We start from the raw sequence: 25346 nt of genomic DNA, 5'->3' as shown, positions 1-25346 counted from the left end.
AAATTGATTAAAATAACTTACATAAAATTAAGAAATATTCTAAATAACCCCTAAATTAAAAAAAAATAAAAATGAACGGTAAATAGTAAAGTGATAAAATGAAAAACATTTAATACACTTCATGGTACACTGAAAAGGTACAAAAGGTGAAATATAAAAATATTTTTATTACTTTTTACCTTTAAAGGGCTGAAAATAAAATACTGAACACTATAAGATAATAAAAGAGCACAATAAATATTGTTTACAAAAGAGGGGTGGATTAAGATAAAAAAATGAAAATAATGTAGTACAAAAACAAATTATGTAAAGGGTAAAAGGCAAAAATCTATTTTCTGAAACTTCAAATACAAATATAAACTTCTGGGATGCCTGGGTGGCTCAGTTAAGTGTCCTACTCTTGGTAGGACTCAGGTCATGATCTCAGGTTCATGGGTTTGATCAGGTCAGGTCATTGTCTCATGGTTCATGGGTTTGAGCCCCCTGTCAGGCTCTGCACTGACAGCACAGAGCCTGCTTGGAATTCTCTCTCCATCTCTCTCTGCCCCTATTCTACTTGTGTTCATTCACTCTCTCTCTCAAAATAAACTTAAAAAAAAAATACAAACTTCTAAGAAGTTTCATTAAAGAAAGAATACATATACATACATACATACATACATATACATATACATATACATATACATATACATATACATATATATGTATAATGTCAGACTATTTTAAAATTATATGGGGTGTTTATTTCCACAGATAAGGAAGATATGACCATAAATTTAAAAACAGTAAAGAATTTAAAGTTATTTCCTAGCAAAATGTAAGACATCAGATCCAAATGGATTTACCATTTCATTTGTAAAAATCTCCTTGCTTCATTTGATGAAACTAGAATAACTGTAAAAACCTAATATAGTAAAAAAGAAAAGTTGTGACCATATTTACTTATGAACATAGATCTAAAAATTCTGATAAAAATCATTCAAAAGGAAAGGGAATATAACAAATAAGACTTATTCTAAAAATATAAGAATTACCTGATATTAGAAAATCTGAAATACGATTCATTACATAATGAATTAATGGGGAAAAAATCATATAATTATATCAACAGATGCACAAAAAGTATATAATGAAATGCAGTGATAATTGACAAAAAAGTACAATATAACTAAAAACTACTTACAAACTAGCAAAAACCAGCAGTATATTTAACAGTAACATGCACAATTACCATTAAAATCAGGAAAATAAGAATATTTGCAGTAACTACTATTTGGCACACTGTTTTGGAGATTCTGATACATAAAATATGAACAGAATGTTCTTTTTAAAAAGGTATAAATTCTGAGGAAGAAAGGAAAATTCTATTTACAGGTGATATAATTATGTTCCTAAGAAAATACAAGAAAATTTAATTTTTAAAAAACATGAGAGAATCATACTTGCTTCAGCAGTACATATACTAAAATTGTAATGCTATAGAGAAGATTAGCATGGCCACTGTGCAATGATGACATGCAGATTCATGAAGTGTTCCATATTTTATATAAATAAATAAATAACATGAGAGAATAAAAAATATCAGCCGAATTCAAGATAAACAAAAAGCCATCAATCAGTTTTTCCAAGGCTGTGAATCAAGAGTAAAGAAAGACATAAATTAAAACAACTGAATTTACAACAGCTAAACAAAAGAATAAAACATCTAGGAAAAAGTCGAAAAGGTCCAAAATCTATATATGAAGAGAGAGTAAAACCTTATTAAAGCAAGATAGAATATCTTATTAAACGAGAGGTGAAAAAACAGAAATAAATCAAATTTCTAAAAGTAAGGATGTTCTATTAGTATAATGCCATTTTTAGTCAGAATCTCAATTTTAATATAAATAACAGAAGTTACTTTGAAAAGTAAGTGATTCAGAATGAACAATTATTTTCAAAGTAGTAAGTTGTCTCACAATATTGTTAAATTATTTTTTGCACTTTTAAATCATTATACTATACTATTTTAAATATCATACTGTATGGGCAGCTTTATAATGATTTATATATATATAAATATATATATAAATAATTATATTAAATATATAAAATATATTTAATATATAATTATATTAAATATATAAAATATATTTAATATATAATATAATATAAAAATATTATATATATATATATATATATATATATATATATATATATATATATATATAGCTCTAGGACTGTCTGTCAGATCACCAAACTGGCAGTGGATCCAAATAAAGATTGGAACTTATTATATCAAAGGGTAGCATTGTGTCTCCATGGGAAAAGAAAGCTTGTTTATGGTAGAGTGCTCAGGGAAGTGGGCTGGCTCAAAGTGGAGGGTTTGCCCTTTTGGTAAGGTCAGGAAACACCAATTGAGAGCTGTGTTTCTGTAAGATTCTTTGAGGGAATGTTGAGAGTAAAAGCATCAGCAGTGTCAGTGCCTGGGGAGTTTGATGCTGAGAAGCAGACAGGGACGTCTCCAGTGTCCTCCTCACCCGCCACACACACATGGTGGATCCCTATTGTTTTGACTCTCCAAACAGCATCCACCCCCCTTTTCTGGGAGGCATACCTGTTCCCCCATGGTGAATGTATCACCTGGTGACTGGCCTCGACAAGAGGCCTGGATACACACTAAAACAGCTGGGACTAAGTGTCAAAGCCCCGGTCCAAGAGTGGCACCTAACCTAATTTAGACCATTTAGAGCCCTTCGCTGGGAATTTTTAAAAGGATGCTAGAGGGAGCCTATTTCAGTTCATCTCTGCAGCTGTGGGTGGCCATTCCCTAAGAGCCCCACACTGAATGAGGCAGTGGTGAAAGATGGGGAGAGCAAGGTCTGGCTCCTATTGTCTCTGAAGCTCAAGACACTGCCCATCCAGAGTTGGTAGATTGCTGTTCCATTCTCCCTCTTGCTCAGGCTAATTTGATACAGGCTTCTGTTACCCACAACCAAGAATCCTAAGAGTGCATCCTGTATTCTTTCTTCTCCTTCTCCTATATCATCCAGGGCTAATGTCAAATGTCTGCTCCCCAGGTTATTGCAACTCCTCCCCCCACCCCCCACGCTGCCCAAGTTACATGCCTTCTCTCCATCATTAAGCCCTGCTGATTCCATCTCCAAACTGTAGCTCGTTTTCCTCACCTTCTCTTCCCAAGGTGAATCCCTTGCCTCAGACTTCAGCCTCTAACTGGTCTCTCTGCTGCTACTCTTGACTCCTCCAATCTGCTCACTACACTGCAGTGAAAGTGGTCTTTTCAAAATAAAAATAACATCACATTGTTTTCCTGCTTAAAGCCCTTCTGTGTGTTCCCATCACACCTGAAATAAACCCAGTCTCTCTCCATTGAGTTTATGAGGTGAAGTATGCAGCCTCTTTCAGGATTCCCCCAAAGCCTCCTGCACCAGAGTGATAGTAGTTGCTTTGTTTCCTGAGAGACTATACACAATTTGCCTCCTTGGGACTATTTCCTATCTCAGAAAATTAATATTTTTAGCATAGTAGCATTTGTTCACATTGTGGATAATTCATGTAGTATATGCTTACTTGTGTGTATTGCTCTTCACCTGGCCAGACTCCAAGCTCAGCAGGACCATTGTCTGTCTGGTTTACCTATGCACTACTTGAGCTTACTTCTTGATAGTGACAAATATGTGTTGACAGAACAGATGAACATAAATGAATGTTATTTACACAATGAATATTCATTAAACATTCGTTAAATATAAATATATAATTAAAATTCATTAAATTTAGTTGTTCATAAATGTATCATTTTATAAGTAAAGAATGTGAATCTTTGTTAATGTAAATATCTAAATTCATAATTAAAAGTTTTTATTTCAGGGGCACCTCGGTGGCTCCGTCGGTTGAGCGTCCAACTTCGGCTCAGGTCATGAACTCACGGTTCGTGAGTTCAAGCCCCTCATCAGGCTCTGTGCTGACAGCTGGGGGCCTGGAGCCTGCTTCAGATTCCATATGCCCCTCCCCTTCTCATGCTTGTCTCTCTCTCTCTCTCTCTGTCCTTCCAAAATAAATAAATATTTTTTAAAAAGTTTTCATTTCATTACTTTTCAAAATAGCATATTCCAAGGGGGAAAGTTTAGACCAAGCTCCCTTTTCTTCAAAAATTTAACAATAGCCAAATTATGGAAAGAATCCAGATGTCCATCAACTGATGAATCGATAAAGAAGATGTGATATGTATGTGTGTGTGTATATATATATATATATATATATATATATATATATATAATGGAATACTACCTAGCAATTTAGAAGAATGAAATCTTGCCATTTGAAACATTGATGGAACTACATGGTATTATGCTAAGCTAAATAAGTGAGTCAGAGAAAGACAGATATCATATAATTTCATTCATATGTGGAATTTGAGTAACTCAACAGATAAACATAGCGGAAGGAAAGGAAAAATAAGATAAAAACAGAGAGGGAGGCAAACCATAAGAGATTCTTAAATACAGAGAATAAACTGAGGGTTGCTTGAGGGGAGGGGTTATATGGGAAATGGGCATTAAGGAGGGCACTTTTTGGGATGAGCACTGGGTGTCATATGTAAGCCAAGACTACATTGTATGTTAACTAACTTGAATATATATTTTTTAAAAGCCAATAAACATGCTGTCTGCCATGAAAGGATACATGAGGAATAGACAGCATTTCCGCCATCCATAAGCACTGAACTGCATTCCATTGTTGTTTCCAGGAAGTTACCAAATGTGCTTTTTGTTTGTGGAGACTGTAGAATATGACTAAAGCTGTCTTGGGACTAATCTGACCTCCACCTCACCATTTTCTACTCTACAAAGGCATTTACTTCTTCATCCTTTTAAGTCTATTAAGTCTCTTATGCCTTTTTTAGTCATTTTAAATTATCTTAATTTGCTCATTATTTCTGAATTCCATAATGGTTGGAATTAAGAATTCTCTGCCATTCAGTCAATAATACATTGAAAACAATTTGCATAAAAACAATCACTTAGCAATGAGAAAGAATGAAATATGGCCTTTTGTAGCAACGTGGATGGAACTGGAGAGTGTTATGCTAAGTGAAATAAGTCATACAGAGAAAGACAGATACCATATGTTTTCACTCTTATGTGGATCCTGAGAAACTTAGATCCATGGGGGAGTGGAAGAAAAAAAAAAGGTAAGAGAGGGAGAGAGCCAAAGCATAAGAGACTCCTAAAAACTGAGAACAGGGGTGCCTGGGTGGCTCAGTCGGTTGAGCTGCTGACTTTGGCTCAGGTCATGATCTCGCGGTCCGTGAGTTTGAGCCCCGCGTCGGGCTCTGGGCTGACAGCCTGGAGCCTGTTTCGGATTCTGTGTCTCCCTCTCTCTGACCCTCCCTGTCATGAGAGGGTTGATGGGGGGGGAGGGAGGGGAGGGTGGGTGATGGGTATAGAGGAGGGCACCTTTTGGTATGAGCACTGGGTGTTGTATGGAAAACAATTTGACAATAAATTTCATATTAAAAAATTATAAATAAATAAATAAATATGATCACTTAGGCTACAAATGGTCCCACTGAATTTCTTTCCAGTTGTAGGAAACTTGATCAATGCAAAGATATAGGGAAATTTCCCATTAGACAACTCCATGATATTATCTTTCAATTTTATATTTTAGAGAATAAAATATTAGCATATAAAGAAATACTGATAGTGAATGGCTTTCTCAGCACACATTTCATCCCTGCTTTGGTGGATGGTCTCTATACAAAGCTGCATTGTCCTCTGTGAACACCTAGTTGATGTACCATCACACACAGCAGGCACATTCCATGCCCTTTTCCTAGTGGTGAACAGTTAGAAAGATATTAGGTGTCTGTCCCCAGTTCCTGTCATACAGCTCCTAAATATCTTGGAATTCCATGACGGATAAAGGTGATAAGAGTGTCTTGGTTCTAATGAGGCATCTTATGGTAGGCATCTGGATAGTTTCAGGATGGGAACCAGTCACCAGAAAGACCAAGCCTTGATTAGAAACTTGGAAATTTCAGCCCCACTCTCCAGCCTTCAGGGAGAGGAGAGGGGCTGGATACTGAGTCAATCACCAATGGCCACAATCATGTCCACATAATAAAACTCCTATAAAACCCCCTAAACAACAGGGTTCTGGGAATTACTGGGTTGGTAAACACATCTACATACTAGGAGGGTGACATACCCCAACTCCACAGGAAGAGAAGCACCTGTACTGGGGGACTCTTCAAGAGTTTTCCCTATGTACCTCTTCATTTGGCTATTCATTTGTACCCTTTAAAATAAACTGGCAATATAATTAAAGTGCTTTCTTGAGTTCTGTGAGCTTTTGTAGCAAATTATTAAACCTGAAAAGGGGGGTTATGGAAACTTCCAACTTTGTAGAAGTGTGTGTAGCCTGGGGACCTGATACTTGCAACTGGCATCTGAAGTGGGGCAGCCTTGTGGATTGAGCCCTTAAACCTGCAAGTATGTGCTAACTCTAGACAGTTAGAATTGAATTGAATTATAGATACACAGATGGTGTCAGAGAGTTGGAGAATTGATTGATGTGAGGACAAAAAACATTTCCTGGTGATGGCAGAATTTTGCTGAAACAGCTTCTCTACCTGTCTTCCATAGCAACCAGTGGCTGCTGACAAGGAGTACAGCCACAGGAGAGACAAAGTATTTCACAGTACATTGTTGTGACAAATACCATCTCCTATATAACTTGGCCATGAGTTCCAGAGTGTGACCCATGCAATAAGCCAAAGTGGACAACACATTGTCACAAAATCTAGGAAGTTCAAATGAAGAAATGCCTGGCTCTTGAAAACCATCTTCAATAAAAACTTGGGCCTTCTAGATATAATGTAACACAGAAAATAAGGACCAATTTTGATCAAATCACTCACCTGATTAAGACAACTACATCAGTATGAGTTCTTGAAAAAGATCATAAAATGGTGACATTTCTTTGGGTCTCTGTATAACTAAGGACTCTTATAGTTACAAGTGACATAAAGTCCAATAGAGAATGGTTAAGCAGAAGGCGAGTTATGAGATGATGTGAGCTAAAAGTCTGGGGGTAGATAAAATGACCTGGCACCTTGTATTTTCCAAATTTGGATGCACCAATATGGTCTATCCCTCATGCTCTTCTTACCATGTGACATGGCTACTCTTCTATTTGGAGGTTCCTTCCTCTGAATTTGGGAGAGCCTGACATAGAGCTACAGACTGATGCCTAGGATGCCTCAGTCAATTCAACCTCTAAGTCTTTGAATCTCCACAGCCCAGCCATAAGGCAAGTAAGTAAGCAAGCCTCACATGATTCTAGTCTCCAGCCTTTGAGTAGCCCTTCATGATTCTGAGTGGAACAGAAACAAACTGGTTCTTTCAAGTCCTGCAAAGATAGTACAATTAAAGAGCAAAATAATTATTGCTGCTTCTTGAAGCCACTACATTTTGGTGTAACTTGTTATGCAGCCACAATAACAGGGATAGAGATAACAAGGATATCAAGATCCTTTCCCGGACTCTGGTTCCTCTAGGTTTAGAGCCCAGATTCAGGTTTCTTAGTAATGTCATACAACATCTTCAGGCTTTCTATATTACCCTTGTCTAGTGGAAGGAACTTTACGTCTCCAACAACTCAACAGTTTTTGGTGCTGGTCAAAAACTGTGCCATCTTTCCTTTGAGTTATGTGCCATCTTTCAATTGTTCCTTAATTGCCTTGGGTCCCTCCCCCCATTCTGGGACATACCTTCCTGGAAAGTGCATTAGTGAGGAAAGGAGGATTACTCCAAATCAAAACAGGGTAATTGTTTCCATTAAAATGGAAACAAAATCGGGGCGCCTGGGTGGCGTAGTCGGTTAAGCGTCCGACTTCAGCCAGGTCACGATCTCGCGGTCCGTGAGTTCGAGCCCCACGTCGGGCTCTGGGCTGATGGCTCAGAGCCTGGAGCCTGTTTCTGATTCTGTGTCTCCCTCTCTCTCTGCCCCTCGCCCGTTCATGCTCTGTCTCTCTCTGTCCCAAAAAAATAAATAAACGTTAAAAAAAAAAATTTAAAATGGAAACAAAATCAATAAATACTTAGTAGAACATTCTTTGCATTACCTCTCATGGCATCCTCTGGCTGGGTATCTTGGGCTATTATGGCTCTCTTGGCCTTTTTGGAACTCTTTTACCTTCAAAAGTCTCAAATAGCTCTCCAGTGCTCTAAGCCTGCCCAACTCCTTCCCCCTTACAGTAGTGATACTCAGGATTACTGCTTAGAAGTGTTCAAGAATATGCTAATCTACACAACTGGTTTAACTCTAAGGCTGAAGATTTTATGTCTCAGTGCAAACCAACAAAAGGTGTTCCTTATGTTTGAATAAGGGCAGGAGAATGAGGGGTGGGTGGGTTTGAGTATTCCTTCAGACACAAAACAGGCCTGTCTCCTCAGGGAAATCTGAAGACCGCTTCTGCTCTAACTAGGAAACACTTACATGAAAATAACCCTTTCTTTCTTAACAAACTTAGTGTATGGATGAGACTAACTTGTAATTTATGTTCAGAAAATATTGATCTGATGTTCATGATTTTAACTCTCACAAGGAAAGAAATGATTTGACTTCTGTTTCAATGAGTTTATAGCAGCACAATTAACTTAGAGATGAACCTAAAAAAATATATTATGTTAGATCAGTTTTGACATTTGAGAAAATATAAGTGTCCACCAGTATATCCTTCAAAAAAGATCTAGAATGAACACTTCATAAAATCTAGTGGCCAAAGAACTTTATCTTAATTTAATGTTAATCAATGTTTGTGATCTTTCTGAGTCATACTGAACAAAGGCAAGACATTTTCAAATGTTGCTTTTAGAATACTAGTTTCTAAATAGTTTATTTTCTGGGTATTTTTTCTCTTTAATTTAATTTACCAACTTGTTGGGGCGCCTGGGTGGCTCAGTCGGTTAAGCGGACGACTTCGATCCGCTCAGGTCATGATCTTGCGATCCATGAGTTCGAGTCCCGCGTCAGGCTCTGTGCTGACAGCTCAGAGCCTGGAGTCTGTTTCAGATTCTGTGTCTCCCTCTTTCTGACCCTCCCCCATTATGCTCTGTCTCTCTCTGTCTCAAAAATAAATAAACTTAAAAAAAATTTTAATTTAACAACTTGTTCATTTTTTTAAAGCCTCACAAGAGTTAGCTGTGTTCCAATAAATCTCAAAAGGAAACAAAAGAGCAAATGATAAAAACTATGTGAAGGTTAATTTACACAATAAAATTCATCTTGTTTTGTCTCTAAATTTAAAGAAATGGTAAAAATCTGCATCATTAATTGATGAAACAACTTTTATTTGACCCATGTGTCAAATAGCCCTATGTGACCCATGTGTCAAATGAAGGAATGCCCTATAAAGTATGTTTTATGAAGGGTACCCCATGGAGGTGTGTCCCATGGAGGAGAATACCATGAAAACTATTTTCCTGTTCAGTGAGAGAATTCAACATGAGAATAATCTTCATTTAAAAAATAATGCACTCCAAAGAGAACAAGATAAAATTCTATTGTATCCCTACAGTCATCACAAAAGATCACAAGGGATAAATGAGTAATACCACTATTACTTCAGAAGGAGGGCAGGACTTCTGGTGGCCAAGGTGATGACAGCCACCCAAATCCAAAGCTCTCCACACAGCTCACAATAAACTCTACAGATCAGTAAGAAGTACAAATAAAACCACGTAGATACCACACTTTCAACATAACTAACTAGAAGACAGAGAGCACCATAAACTTTACATTACTTGTCAGCAAAGAAATAAACACCAATTCCCAGCATAACTGTCTCTCAAGCCCCTGCCCCAGGTCTTTACAAATTGCTAAAGGAATCAGAAAACTTCATGAAAAAGAAAAAAGGGAATTAAGTTTATAAGGATGAGTGAATAACAACAGCTATAAAAAGTAAGTCCAAGCTAAGTGTTAAAATGCTGAAAAATAATCCTGCTCAATCAGAGCAGAGACAACGGAGAAAGGATGCAAACATGCACAGAATAACAGGCAGCAGCCTTGACACATATCCTTTCTGGGAGAGAAGAAAGCAGAAAGGAAGGCAGGAATGCTCATTGGAGTTTGGGATGAGAAGGGAAAGGCAGCAAGAGGAGGAAATAATCTTATAAGACAAAAAGAACCAAAAATTGATAGACATTCCCTCACCTACAAAAAATAAATAAAATAAAATCATCTTTAAAAAACTGCAGTCCATGGCACTGACCACAGGGGGTGCTCTAGACTAGGAATCTTCAAATTCCTTTGACCCCAAAGGCCAAACCCATCCATGAAAGCACGTGGATAAAAGCAGATTTCACCTACGCAAGGCTTTCATAAGAAAACAACAGAACATGAGAATCTAAATACTGAAACTGATAAAGATTTCTCTAAAAGGCTAAATATGAACTAGAAAATAAAACTGCATTAGATTCTATACGGAACTATATATCTTGAATAAGCACATGGAAATATGAAGAAAAAAAAACAGCAACAAAAAGAACACCTTAAACCACAAACCCAAATGCTAAAAACATAAATAGACAAAAACATGAAGAAATAAAATGATAAATCAAAAGACCAAATGATATCAGAAACAAAGATTAAATTATAAGGAATATAATTTAAAATATATAGTCATATATTATTATTATATTATAATTATAAGGAATATAATTTAGAATATATAGAAAAATACAGTCAAATGAAAAATTAGTAAGAGACATTGAAGAAAGAAGAAAGTAAACAAGGGGGTAAAAATAAATTAAGTTAATAACATCAGTCCAAGGGAAAGTGATTGAAATAGAAAACAAGCCAAGAAGATCCAAAATGAACAGACTCATGAAACAATGTATATTAACAGTTAAAAATGATCCAAGAAACCTTTCTGAAGCTAAAAAAAATGAAAAGGAAAGGAAAAAAACTTGAGTCTACAAGTCTACAAGACTTGTACTAGACAACACTACAAGACAAGTCTACTAGAAGGGCACATTAAATAAATACCTGAGAAAAATTGACACAACAATCAACTCCAGGGCATATCTCTGTAAAAATATTAAACTTCAAAGATAAATTAAAGGCACTCAGGCCTCAGCTCCTCACATGCTGCACTTGCAGCCCAGATTCCATACATTGGTGAGTCCTGGCAACAAGTGCCATCCGCTAGCTGAGGCAGCAACCTGAGGGGTTGCTGCAAGCACTGAGATCCCAGACTTATCTTTCATCCTGTTTTCCCAGAAGAGAAGGGGAAATTCCAGTAAAAAGTGACATGGCCAACTTACTGAGCTGGTCAGTACAGAAGCAAAGCTGGGAGGAGGAGTTCCTGACTGCCCACCTAGTGCTTTTCCTTCCAGCCACATTTCCTTTTCTCCACTGGAGTAAAAATAAAAATACTTAGACTGAAAAATTGTACTATATTTCATCAAATCAAAGACTGTAAAACACTTATTTCATCTGCCATTAAGAATGAAAAATTTAGGAAAGGCTGAAAAGAAGATGGAGTAGGAAGATGCTAACCTCACCTCCTCCCATGGATATAACTAGATATCTCTCACACCGGTCAGAAAACGGCCCAAAGACTGGCAGAACAAACCCTACAACAAAATATATAGAAAAGGCCACAGTGAACAGGATTGGAAGGGCAGAGATGTGGTGGGAAGCCAAATGGACTGCAGGCCTTTCACCAGAGGGAGGATGCCCTGGGTGCGGACAAGGGAGAGACGCAGACTATCACACTGGGAAACCTGCATGGGGAAGATGAATCCCCATAACATTTGGGTTTGAAAAAAAGAGGGACTGAGTTTCATGAGTTCTTACAACCCATGGGACTCAAAATCTGGAATTTTAAAAATCAGCAAGCTGGGCTCTGGAAGAGTCTAGATGGCATTAAGAAATTAAGTCCCTGCCATTAAACAGATAGTACAACAAAGAGCCCACAGAGATACAGCCCTGAAGCAGCAGTTTTAAAAACACCTGGGGCATATGGGAGGGAGAGTTATTTACTCATTTCATAACTTATCCTGGAGAATCAGAGACCATTAGGAGAAACTCCTCCAGGAGAAAAATGCCATTTCCCTACCCCTTCAGCATAAACACAGGCCACCTGTGGGAACCAGTGTAGCACAAACATTCACTAACTAACTTGCTTACACCCCCCTCCCCATGCTCTAGCAAATCTGACCCCTCCAGCCTCAATCCTGGCACTGTGGGTCCCCTCCCCAAGGGGATCAGGCAAACCTTGCTAAAACTGCATGCTCTGCCCCTGCACATGTGATCTACCCCCTCCAACCTGGTAGGCTTTGGTCCCAGTGGCAGCAGCGGTAGCAGTTCTCCTCTCACAGAGGACCAGCAGGTAAACCTTGCTAACACTGCACACAACACATGTGTGGATCTTCCCCCCCTCTAATAAACTCTTGCCTGGAGCCCATCCAAAGAAGTGCCACAAACCTAGCACTGTGCAAGCAGCCCCAACAGTGGCCAGAACCACTCCAAAGTAATGTCTGCCCCAGGGAAAGGGAAAGATAAACACACATAAGTCAGACTGCAGCCCCAGCAGTGTGGTGGGGGCAGACAGCTGGTCTTAATCCAGGCTCTGCCCACCAAGAAAAACTTCTTGGGACAACATAGGAAAGGCACCAAGCAGTTTGGTGCTACTACATCTCTGGTGAACACGTGGGCTGACTCAACTTAAGCCCAAGGTGACCCCAGACTGGCTCATTAACACCACAGGAACCAAACACTGCCCACAACAGGCAAAAAGAGTAACTGCAGACAACAAGACTGAAGGAAAAAGCAGCTCAGTCACAACAGAAGGATGCACACAACACACATAGGAGATATCCCTGAAGCACCACGTTCTAGGAAACAGGGGACATTGCACTGCAGGGCACTACAGGACCTCTTCTTCATAAGGACAGCACTTTCAAGAGCAGGAGACATAGCTGACTTTCCTAACACAGAGAAAAAGACTCAAAGAGACAAAATGAGGAGACAAAGGAATATGTCTTAAAGGAAATAACACAACAAAATCACTGCAAAAGACCTAAGAGAAATGGAAATAAGTAATATGCATGATAGAGAAATTAAAATATTGATCATAAAGATATACACACAGGACTTGGAAAGCATGGAAGACACCATTGAGACCTTAACAAAGAGATAAAAAGGAACCAGACATGAAGAACATAATGAATGAAATTAAAAATATACTAGATGTAATAAATAGCAGACTAAATGAAGCAGAATAACAAATCAGTGACCTGAAGGAAAGAGAATGGAAAGGAATCAAGCTGAGCAGGTGAAAGGGAAAAAAGTTGTGCAAAATGAGAATAGACTTAAAGAACTCAGCTACACCATCAGGAATAATAACATTTTTATTGCAGGGATCCCAGAGGATAAGAAAAAGAAAAGAGAGAAGACAATTTATTGGAAGAAATATTCACCAAAAACTTCCTGAATCTGGGGAAGGAAACAGAAATGTAGATCCAGGAGGCACAGAGAGCCCTCAACAAAATCAACCCAAGGAAGTCCACACCAAGACATATAGTAGGTAAAATGGCAAAAAGTAGTGATAAAGAGACAATTTTAAAAGCAGCAGGAGCAAAGAGAATAGATCACTACAAGGGAAACCCCACAAGGCAGTCAGCAGATTTCTCAGCAGAAAGTTTGCAGGCCAGAAGGAAGTGGCATGATATATTCAAATACTGAAAGGAAAAAATCTGCTATAAATAATATTCTGTCCAGCAAGGCTATCATTCCTAGTAGATGGAGGATAAAGAGTTGCCCAGGCAAACAAAAGTTAAAGGAGTTCATGACCACTAAACCGGCCCTACAAGAAATTTTAAAAGGGACTATTTGAGTTGAAAGGAAAGACCATAAGTAAGAGTAACAAAAGTAGAAAGCATCAAAGCAGGAAAATAAGTATATCTGTATAAAGCAGTGAAAGGACTCACAAAATGTAACACCATATACCTAAAATGTGCCAGGGTGATGAATAAAGAATGGCTTCAAACTTAAGCAACCATCAACTTAATATGGACTGCTATATGCAGAAGATATTATATACAAACCTAATAGTAACCACAAATCAAAAACCAGTAATAGATATGCCAAACATAAATACAGGGGAATCCAAGTATATCACTAAAGAAAGCCAACTTATTGTGAGAGAAGAGGATAGGGAAATAAAAGGAACAGAGAAGAACTACAAAAACAGCAATAAAACAAGTAACAAAATTGCAATAAGTACATATCTATCAATAATTACCTTGAATGTAAATGGACTAAATGCTCCAATCAAAGACATAGGGTGATGGAAAAAATAAAAAAAGCAAGACCCATCTATATGCCTACAAGAGACTCATTTCAGACCTAAAGATACCTGCAGATTGAAAGTAAGGGGGTGGAGAAACATTTATCATGAAAATGGAAAACAAAGGAAAGTCAGAGTACCAATATTTATATTAGGCAAAATTAGACTTTAAAACAAAGACTGTAACAAGAGATAAAGAACAACACTGCATAATAATAAAGAATACAATCTCACAAGAAGATACAACAATTCTAAATATTTAAGCGCCCAAAATGAAAGTACCCAAATACATAAAGTAGTCAATAACAAATATAAAGGAAGTAATTGATAGTTATACAGTAAAAGTAAGGAACTTTAACACCTCACTTACATCAATGGATAAATCATCCACACAGAAAGTCAACAAGGAAATGGTAACTTTGAAAGACACATTGAGCCAGATGGATTTAACAGATATGTTCAGAACATTCCATCCTAAAACAGAAGAATACACATTCTTTTCAAGTGCACATTGAACATTATCCAGAATAGATAACATATATTAGGCCACAAAACAAGTCTCAACAAATTCAAAATGATCAAAGTCATACCATGCATCTTCTCTGATCACAATGCTTTGAGACTACAAATAAACCACAAGAAAATATATGAAAAGAGCACATATACATTGAGGTTAAATAACATGCTACTAAACAATGAATGGGTCAAAGAAGAAGCAAAGAGTAAATTTAAAAAATACATTGAGACAAATAAAAATGAAAATACAACAGTCCAAAATCTGTGGCATGCAGCAAAAGTAGGGGATTCTAAGAGTGTTCTGTGATGGTGGTTTATAGTCATACGGGGTTACCTCAAGAAGCAAGAAAATCTCAAGCAACCTAACATTACACCTAAAGGAGCTAGAAAAAAAAAATCCCAAAACAGTAGAAAGAAGGAAACTATAATAAAGATTATAGTAGAAATAAATAAAAACTAAAAATACAATAGAACAGATCAATGAAATCAGGAGCTGGTCATGAAAAAGATCAACAAAATTGATAAGTCAGGCTCATAAAAGAGAGAAGGAGGGGAGGGAATGAGAGAGAGAGAGAGAGAGAGGGCTCAAATAAACAAAATCAGAAATGAAAGAAGAGAAATAACAACCAACACTACAGAAATACAAAGGGCTGTAAGAGAATATTATGAAAAATTATACACCAACAAAATGGACAGCCTAGAAGAAATGGATAAATTCCTACAAACATATGACCTCCCAAAACTAAATCAGGAAGAAATAGAAATTTTGAACAGACCAATCACCAGCAATGAAATTAAGTCAGCAATCAAAAAACTCCCAAGAAACAGAAGTCCAGAACCAGAGATCTTCAAGATGAATTCTATCAAACATTTAAAGAAGTTAATACCTATTCTTCTCAAGCTATTCCAAAAAAAATAGAAGAGGAAGGAAAACTTCAAAATTCATTCTATGAAGCCAGCATTCCCCTGATACCAAAAGCAGATAAAGACACTAGGAAGAAAGAGAACTATGGGCTAATTTCTCTGATGAACATAAATGCAAAAAATCCTCAACAAAATATTAGGAAACTGAATCCAACAATACATGAAAAAAAAATCATTCACGACAATTAAGTGGGAATTCTTCCTGGGTTGCCAGGGTGGTTCAATATTCTCATATCAATCAATGTGATAAACCACATTAATAAAAGAAAGGATAAGAACCATATGGTCCTTTCAATAGATGCAGAAAAAGCATTTGACAAAGTACAACATCCATTCATGGAAAAAATCCTCAACAAAGTAGGTTTAGAGGGAACATACCTCAACATAATAAGGCCATACATAGAAAACCCAAGGTGAACATCATCTTCAATGGGGGAAAAACTCAGAGCTTTCCTCCTAAGGTCAGGAACAAGACAAGGATGCCCACTCTTACCACTTTTATTTAACTTATTACTGGAAGTCCTAGTCACATCACTCAGACAAGGAAAAGTAATAGAAATCATTCAAATTGGTAGGAAAGAAGTAAAACTTTCACTATTTACAAATGACACAATACTCTAAACAGAAAACCATATAGATTGTACCAAAAAAACTGCTAGGATTGATAAATACAGTGAAGTTACAGGATAAAAAATCGATGTATAGAAATCTGTTGCATTTCTATACATTAATAGGCTGCAGACAGAGAAATTAAAGAAATAATCCCATTTATAATTGTACCAAAAAAATAAAAATACCAAGGAATGAACTTAACCAAGAGGTGAAAGACCTGTACTCTGAACACTATAAAACACTGATGAAAGAAATTGAAGAGGACACAAACAATTGGAAAGATATTCCATGCTCATGGATTGAAAGAACGTGTATTGCTAAAATGTCTATACTACCCAAAGCAATCTACAGATTTAATGCAACCCCTATCAAAATACCAAAAGTTTTCACAGCACTAGAATAAACCAAAAAACACTAGAACAAACCAAAAAATTTAAATGGAACCACAAAAGACCCTGAACAGTCAAAGCAATCTTGAAAACAAACAAACAAAGCTGGAAGTAACACAATTTCAAATTTCAAGTTGTATTACAAAGCTGTAGTATCAAAAACAGTATGGTAACAGCAAAAAATAGATACAAAGATCAATGAAATATAATATAAAGTCAATACTATAAAGCTCCTTCAACAAAGGAGGCAAGAATATGCAATGGGGAAAAAACAGTCTCTTGAACAATTGTTGTTGAGAAAACTGGACAGCTACATGAAAAAGAATGAAACTGAGCCACTTTTTTATACCATACACAAAAATAAACTCAAAATGTGTTTAGTCATAGATGTGAGAACTGAAAATAAAAATCCTACAAGAAAGCACAGGCAGTAATCTCTCTGACATTGGCCATAAGAACTTATTTCTACATATGTCTCCTAAGGCAAGGGAAGCAAAAGCAAACTATTGAGACTACATCAAAATAAAGTTTCTACACAGCAAAGGAAACAATCAACAAAACTAAAAGACAACCTACTGAGTGGCAAATGACTTATCCAGTGAAGCATTAGTATCCAAAATATATAAATAACTTGTAAACTCAATACTCCAAAAATTAACAATCCAATTAAAAAATGGGCAGAAGACATAAATGGACATTTTTCCAAAGAAAACATACAGGTGGCCAACAGACACATGAAAAGATGCTCAACATTATCAGGGAAATGCAAATCAAAACCACAATGAGATATCACCTCACACTTATCAGAATAGCTAAAATTTAAAAATATAAGAAAAAATAACCACAAGAAACAAGTGTTTATGAGGATGTGGAGAATAGGGAACCTTTGTGCACTGTTGATGGGAATGAAAATTGGTGTAGTCACTGTGAAAGTCAGTATGCAGTTTCCTCAAAAAATTAAAAAAAGAACTAGCATACAATCTGGTAATGATACTACGGAGTATTTACCCAAATAATATGAGAACACTAATTCAAAAGGATATATGCACCCCAATGTTTATTGCAGCACTATTTACAATAGCCATAGTATGGAAGCAGCCCAAATGTCCATGGATAGATGAATGGATAAACAGTATGTGTTATATATATACAATGAAGTATTATTCAGCCATAAAAAAAGAATGAAATCTTGCTATTTGCAACAACATGGATGGATCTAGGAAGTATAATTCTTAGTAAAATAAGTCAGTCAGAGAAAGACAAATACATTTGATTTCACTCATATGTGGAATTTAAGAAATAAATGAACAAAGGGGGTAAAAAGAGACAAATCAAGAAACTATAGAGAACTAACTAATGGTTTAAGAGGGAAGGTGGGGGAGGGGAGGGGTGAAATAGGTGATGAGGGTTAATGAGTGCACTTGTCATGATGAGCAGAGAGTGATGTAAGGAAGTGTTGAATCACTATATTGTATATCTGAAACCAATATAACAGTATATGTTAACTATAATGGAATTAAACAGAAAAACTTAATTAAAAAACCATTCACTTAGCCAGCAATTGTATGTCAGGAAGTTTATTTTCAACTAGCAATAATGAAACAAATTTTTATCTGTGAAGATATTCAACACAGCATTAATTATGATAACAAAGAATAGGAAGCAACCTATATGCCCAACAAAAGTAAAATAGTGATATATCCACATGTTGTAGGTATAAACATATCCTATTTTGAAAGAATAACTAATGACCTGATAAGATGTTCCAATATATGTTGAAAAATGAAAGGTAAGACACAATGAGATTAAAAATTTTTTTAACAAATATCTATGTATCAAGAGAGGAAGAGAAAATGGAAGAAAACACGAAATTTTGATTAGTGGTTATTTCTGGGTAGCAAAATTATGAGTTACTTTTATATTTTATTCCTTTACCTTTACATTTCCCTTTGGATATATATTCATATAGTCATTAAAAATGGGATTTTTTATTAAGAAAAATTTATATTTATTTATTTTGATAGAGAGAGACAGGGCACAAGTGGGGAGGGACAGAGAGAGAGGGAGACATAGAATCTGAAGCAGGCTCCAGGCTCAGAGCTGTCAGCACAGAGCCCGATGTAGGGCTCAAACTCACAAACCTCAAGATCATGAGCTGAGCCAAAGTTGGATGCTTAACTGCCTGAGCCACCTAGGCACCCCCCCAAAATAGTAATTTTTTTAATAAAGTGGGAAGTCAACATTTTGCACTGTGTATCATAGGTAGCCACCTTTTGTGAAAGAAATTTTGAAATTAGGTAGATAAAAGTCCATTTAATACATTTGTAACTTCAAACCAAGAATTTTATGCAAATATGGGCTGAACAATTAGATGACCATTTATGAGAAAACTGCTCTGATTTCTGAGCAGCAAGGACCTGACAAGAAGAATGATCAGAGGTGGAACCAGACAGAAATAAGATGTGGCTCTTGAACATTACTAACCAGAGAGATATTTTTTCTCCATCTAAGAAGGTGGATGCCATTGTTAAGGCCACTAGCTAAAGAGGTTTTGGAAGAGAAACTGACAGTCTTGCCCCTGTCTTTCTGAGGCTCCCAAGCTACTAAATATTATCCTAGCTTTCACCACTGTAACTCTGCACACAAGGGGCACATATTGGAAAGTTCAGTGTGCAATACATCACCTGCTGGAGCTAAACCCTGGGCTCTATGCATGATCTGAGTGGCTGCACACCAACGTTTTAGTCAAGCAGATGTCCTTATTATTATTTCAAAGTTACACTGGAGAAAATATCAGACCAGGGTGTACTGTTGCCCTAAAAATCCTTTAATCTTTTATGATATTAATACCAGCCCTCTCAAGCCTACTTGTGAGACCAACCAGTGTTGTTAAATGGCCATCAGAGTCCCTATATTGAGTTCAGCCATGGTTGTCAGCAGGTAGAGGGCCAGGGTATCACATGCCTGGCTCACAAAGGAGACCAGGGACATTTGAATGACAGCTTTGTTTAAGTGATAGGATTATTTCTTTTATGCTTAGCAGAGGAAGATGAACTCTAACAGGAAGATGGTGGTCAAGTGATAAGTTTCTGATCCCATCTCTTAGTAGTGGGGGCAACAATGTTCCAGAGTCCTCCTGAGAGTAGAGTACATTCGGTATCCCCACAGCTCATTGTCCAGCCTCGTCCCTCCATCCCATGCCCAAGTCTTCCAGGAGTTTTGATTAACTAATTTTAGTGTCTGAGTAAAACTGTCAAGAATTACTAGTCACTCAAACAGAAATGGCCAGTATAAGTCTGCCAAAAGTCAGCATTATGCACAGAAATTGATGTTGGTTCTTACCAAGGTATGACAGTGGAGTTTTATCCCAGGCCCAGCCCAGCCAAGTAGGGCCCTGCAGAAGCCCAAGGTCACAGTCTCCATAGGCTTCAGGTCACTCTGCCTCTCAGGCAGAGCTACTGTTTCAAATCTTAAGCAGGGCTGGTTCTGAGAACCTTCACTGTGCATACATGAGCTGTGAGCTTACAATCCAAGAACGTCAACAGAAATCTTGTTCAACACCAAATGTCAGTTCATTTTAGCAGCACCATTTTTTGGAGCTGCCAATGGCAATTCTGCCCATTCACCTACTTTCAAAGTGCAGTGATGCCATATGAAAACAGGCACGCAGGGAGTTAGGACTCCAGCATGGGCCCTGCTCCTTTGGAGCAACTTTTCCTTTGTAGGAGCAAGCATTGGCTGTTTTTCCTCAACCAGGGCTTCATCTCTGTGCTGCCCTCCTGATAGGTGTCCACACATGAATGCATGTTGCCAGGCTGCCTCTGTCTGCAATATTCCTGGGTCCTTTCAAGTACAAGATTTTTCACTGGGCAATCTGGTAGGAGGTCTACAGATTCTCATTATGCAGCCCATCATTGATAGTCAACGCACAATTCCCAGTTGGAATTTTCAAGAGAACAACATAAAATACCCAGGAATCCCACAACCATTTACTGACCCTAGGGTCATGTAATCATGCTCTGGGTTATGAAGCTAATCTCAGCAATAAATTTTTAATGTGTGTTTTCTTTTAGCTAAGCCCACCTAACACTAACATCTCTCTAATTGCTAAAAACATGCTTATCCTAGTGGTTAACAGTACATATTGCTATTTTTTTTTTAATTAAGTGAGCTTCGGGATCAAATAAACAGAAATTTAAAATGAGCTTTAAAGTACCTGAAAAATTCCATGAAAGAGAATCCATATCCATGCTGCTCAGCAATTCCTGCACAAACTACATTTGACGATGCTCCAATCAGTGTCCCATTACCTGGAATCAAAATTTTTAAAGTAAAATAAAATTTCAGTTTATCTTAGTAGTAGGTTTCTATTACTTTTTGTTCTGCAATATTCAGATCATCTCACAGGCTTTTGATTTGATGATTACTTTACAGGTACTATCAAAGTGATTGCTTTGCAAATATCTGCAGAAAACAAACAAAACACTGACAACCAGAAAATAAGTTTACTGCTTATAAATACTGAAATTCATTTACAGATAGGACTATGACAGTTCTATGTGATAGAAAAGAGGAAATGTTAAGGAGAATTGGCAAATCACTGTGGGACGTGGTGGCATTTATTTACATTTTAAAGGAAAATGTAAGACAGACTAACAACTCTAGGAGAGAACAGGTGTCTTCAGAGCAGTAGAATGGGATCTCAGATAAGAACCACCCTCCTAAATCCAAGAGGCACAGACAACTCCCTTCAGACATAACTTGAATCAAACTTCCGCACAACATATCATAGTGAAACTGGCAAAATACAAGGATAAAGAGAAAATTCTGAAAGCAGCTAGGGATAAACGTGCTCTACATATAAAGGGGGACCTATAAGACTCGTGATGGATCTCTCTACTGAAACTTGGCAGGCCAGAAAGGAATGGCAGGAAATCTTCAACGTGATGAACAGAAAAAATATGCAGCCGAGAATCCTTTATCCAGCAAGTCTGTCATTCAGAATAGGAGAGATAAAGATCTTCCCAAACAAACAAAAACTGAAGGAATTCGTCACCACTAAACCAGCCCTACAAGAGATCTTAAGGGGGATCCTGTGAGACAAAGTACCAGAGACATCGCTACAAGCATGAAACCTACAGACATCACAATGACTCGAAACCCATATCTTTCAATAATAACATTGAAGGTAAATGGACTAAATGCTCCAACCAAAAGACATAGGGTAACAGAATGGATAAAAAAACAAGACACATCTATTTGCTGTCTACAAGAGACTCATTTTCGACCTGAGGACACCTTCAGATTGAAAGTGAGGGGATGGAGAACTATCTATCATGCTACTGGAAGTCAAAAGAAAGCTGGAGTAGCCATACTTATATCAGACAAACCAGACTTTAAATTAAAGTCTGTAACAAGAGATGAAGAAGGGCATTATATAATAATTACAGGGTCTATCCATCAGGAAGAGCTAACAATTATAAATGTCTATGTGCTGAATACGGGAGCCCCCAAATATATAAAACAATTAATCACAAACATAAGCAACCTTACTGATAAGAATGTGGTTATTGCAGGGGAATTTACACTCCACTTACAGAAATGGATAGATCATCTAGACACATGGTCAATAAAGAAACAAGGGCCCTGAATGATACATTGGATCAGATGCACTTGACAGATATATTTAGAACTCTGCATCCCAAAGCAAAAGAATATACTTTCTTCTTGAGTACACATGGAACATTCTCCAAAATAGATCACATACTGGGTCACAAAACATCCATTAATAGGTATAAAAGACTTGAGATCATACCATGCACACTTTCAGAACACAATGCTATGAAACTTGAAATCAACCACAGGAAAAAGTCTGGAAAACCTCCAAAAGCATGGAGGTTAAAGAACACCCTACTAAAGAATGAATGGGTCAATCAGGCAATCAGAGAAGAAATTTAAAAATATAAGGAAACAAACAAAAATGAAAATACAACAATCGAAACACTTTGGGATGCAGCAAAGGCAGTCCTGAGAGGAAAATACATTGTAATCCAGGCCTATCTCAAAAAACAAGAAAAATCCCAAATACAAAATCTAACAGCACACCTAACAGAAATAGAAGCAGAACAGCAAAGACAGCCTAAACCCAGCAGAAGAAGAGACACAATAAAGATCAGTGCAGAAATAAACAATATAGAATCTAAAAAAAAGGTAGAGCAGATCAATGAAACCGAGAGTTGTTTTTTTTTTTTTAATAAACAAAATTGATAAACCTCTAGCCATGCTTCTCAAAAAGAAAAGGCAGAGGACCCAAATAGATAAAATCATGAATGAAAATGGAATTGTTACAACCAATCCCTCAGAAAGACAAGCAATTATCAGGGAATACAAGGAAAAATTATATGCCAACACACTGGACAACCTGGAAGAAATGGACAAATTCCTAAACACCCACACACGTCCAAAACTCAATCAGGAGGAAATAGAAAGCTTGAACAGACCAATAACCAGGGAAGAAATTGAATCAGTTGTCAAAAATCTCCCAACAAATAAGGGTCCAGGACCAAATGGCTTCCCTGGGGAATTCTACCAGACATTTAAAGCAGAGATAATACCTATCCTTCTCAAGCTATTCCAAAAAATAGAAAGGGAAGCAAAACTTCCAGATTCATTCTATGAAGCCAGAGTTACTGTGATTCCTAAACCAGACAGAGACCCAGTAAAAAAAGAGAACTACAGGCCGATGTCCTTGATGAATATGGATGCAAAAATTCTCAATAAGATACTAGCAAATCGAATTCAACAGCTTATAAAATGAATTATTCACCATGATCAAGTGGGATTCATTCCTGGGATGCAGGGCTGGTTCAACATTCACAAATCAATAAACGTGATAATTCACATTAATAAAAGAAAAGATAAGAACCATATGATCCTGTCAATCGATGCAGAAAAAGCATTTGACAAAATTCAGCATCCTTTCTTAATAAAAACCCTTGAGAAAGTCGAGATAGACGGAACATACTTAAACATCATAAAAGCCATTTATGAAAAGCCCACAGCTAACATCATCCTCAATGGGGAAAAACTGAGAGCTTTTTCCCTGAGATCAGGAACACGACAGGGATGTCCACTCTCACCGCTGTTGTTTAACATAGTGTTGGAAGTGTTAGCATCAGCAATCAGACAACAAAAGGAAATCAAAGGCATCAAAATTGGCAAAGATGAAGTCAAGCTTTCGCTTTTTGCAGATGACATGATATTATACATGGAAAATCCGATAGACTCCACCAAAAGTCTGCTAGAACTGATACATGAATTCAGCAAAGTTGCAGGATACAAAATCAATGTACAGAAATCAGTTGCATTCTTATACACTAATAATGAAGCAACAGAAAGACAAATAAGGAAACTGATCCCATTCACAATTGCACCAAGAAGCATAAAATCCCTAGGAATAAACCTAACCAAACATGTAAAAGATCTGTATGCTGAAAACTATAGAAAGCTTATGAAGGAAATTGAAGAAGACATAAAGAAATGAAAAAACATTCCATGCTCATGGATTGGAAGAATAAATATTGTTAAAATGTCAATACTACCCAAAGCAATCTACACATTCAATGCAATCCCAATCAAAATTGCACCAGCATTCTTCTTGAAGCTAGAACAAGCAATCCTAAAATTCATATGGAACCACAAAAGGCCCCGGATAGCCAAAGTAATTTGGAAGAAGACCAAAGCAGGAAGCATCACAATCCCAGACTTCAGCCTCTACTACAAAGCTGTAATCATCAAGACAGCATGGTATTGGCACAAAAACAAACACATAGACCAATGGAATAGAATAGAAACCCCAGAACTAGACCCACAAACGTATGGCCAACTAATCTTTGACAAAGCAGGAAAGAATATCCAATGGAAAAAAGACAGTCTCTTTAACAAATGGTGCTGGGAGAACTGGACAGCAACATGCAGAAGGTTGAAACTAGACCACTTTCTCACACCATTCACAAAAATAAACTCAAAATGGATAAAGGACCTAAATGTGAGACAGTAAACCATCAAAACCCTAGAGGAGAAAGCAGGAAAAGACCTCTCTGACCTCAATCGTAGCAATTTCTCACTTGACACATCCCCAAAGGCAAGGGAATTAAAAGCAAAAATGAACTACTGGGACCTCATGAAGATAAAAAAAGCTTCTCCACAGCAAAGGAAACAATCAACAAAACTAAAGGCAACCAACGGAATGGGAAAAGATATTTGCAAATGACATATCGGACAAAGGGCTAGTATCGAAAATGTGTAAAGAGCTCACCAAACTCCACACCCGAAAAACAAATAACCCAGTGAAGAAATGGGCAGAAAACATGAATAGACACTTCTCTAAAGAAGACATCCGGATGGCCATCAGGCACATGAAAAGATGCTCAACATCGCTCCTCATCAGGGAAATACAAATCAAAACCACACTCAGATATCACCTCATGCCAGTCAGATATCACCTCATGCCAGTCAGAGTGGCCAAAATGAACAAATCAGGA

General features: G+C 37.2%; 1 protein-coding gene and 1 non-coding gene across 2 annotated transcripts in view; one reads left to right on the top strand and one right to left on the bottom strand.

Annotated features, from left to right (window-relative positions):
• Positions 1 to 25346, bottom strand: part of OCA2 (OCA2 melanosomal transmembrane protein) — a 559846-nt gene that overhangs the window by 140888 nt on the left and 393612 nt on the right. Inside the window, exon 23 of the mRNA XM_086711326.1 lies at positions 21020 to 21113. Coding sequence (XP_086567452.1) covers positions 21020 to 21113 — 94 coding nt within the window. The remainder of the gene's footprint in view (positions 1 to 21019; positions 21114 to 25346) is intronic.
• LOC112856552 (U6 spliceosomal RNA) lies at positions 1439 to 1545 on the top strand. Its single transcript, XR_003223124.1, has one exon. It is a non-coding gene; the product is annotated as a U6 spliceosomal RNA (small nuclear RNA).

Source organism: Puma concolor, chromosome B3 (genome assembly GCF_028749965.1).
Source record: "Puma concolor isolate L17-30 chromosome B3, mPumCon1.1.hap2, whole genome shotgun sequence".
Lineage (NCBI taxonomy): Eukaryota > Metazoa > Chordata > Mammalia > Carnivora > Felidae > Puma > Puma concolor.
This window is presented reverse-complemented; position numbering and strand designations above follow the sequence as displayed.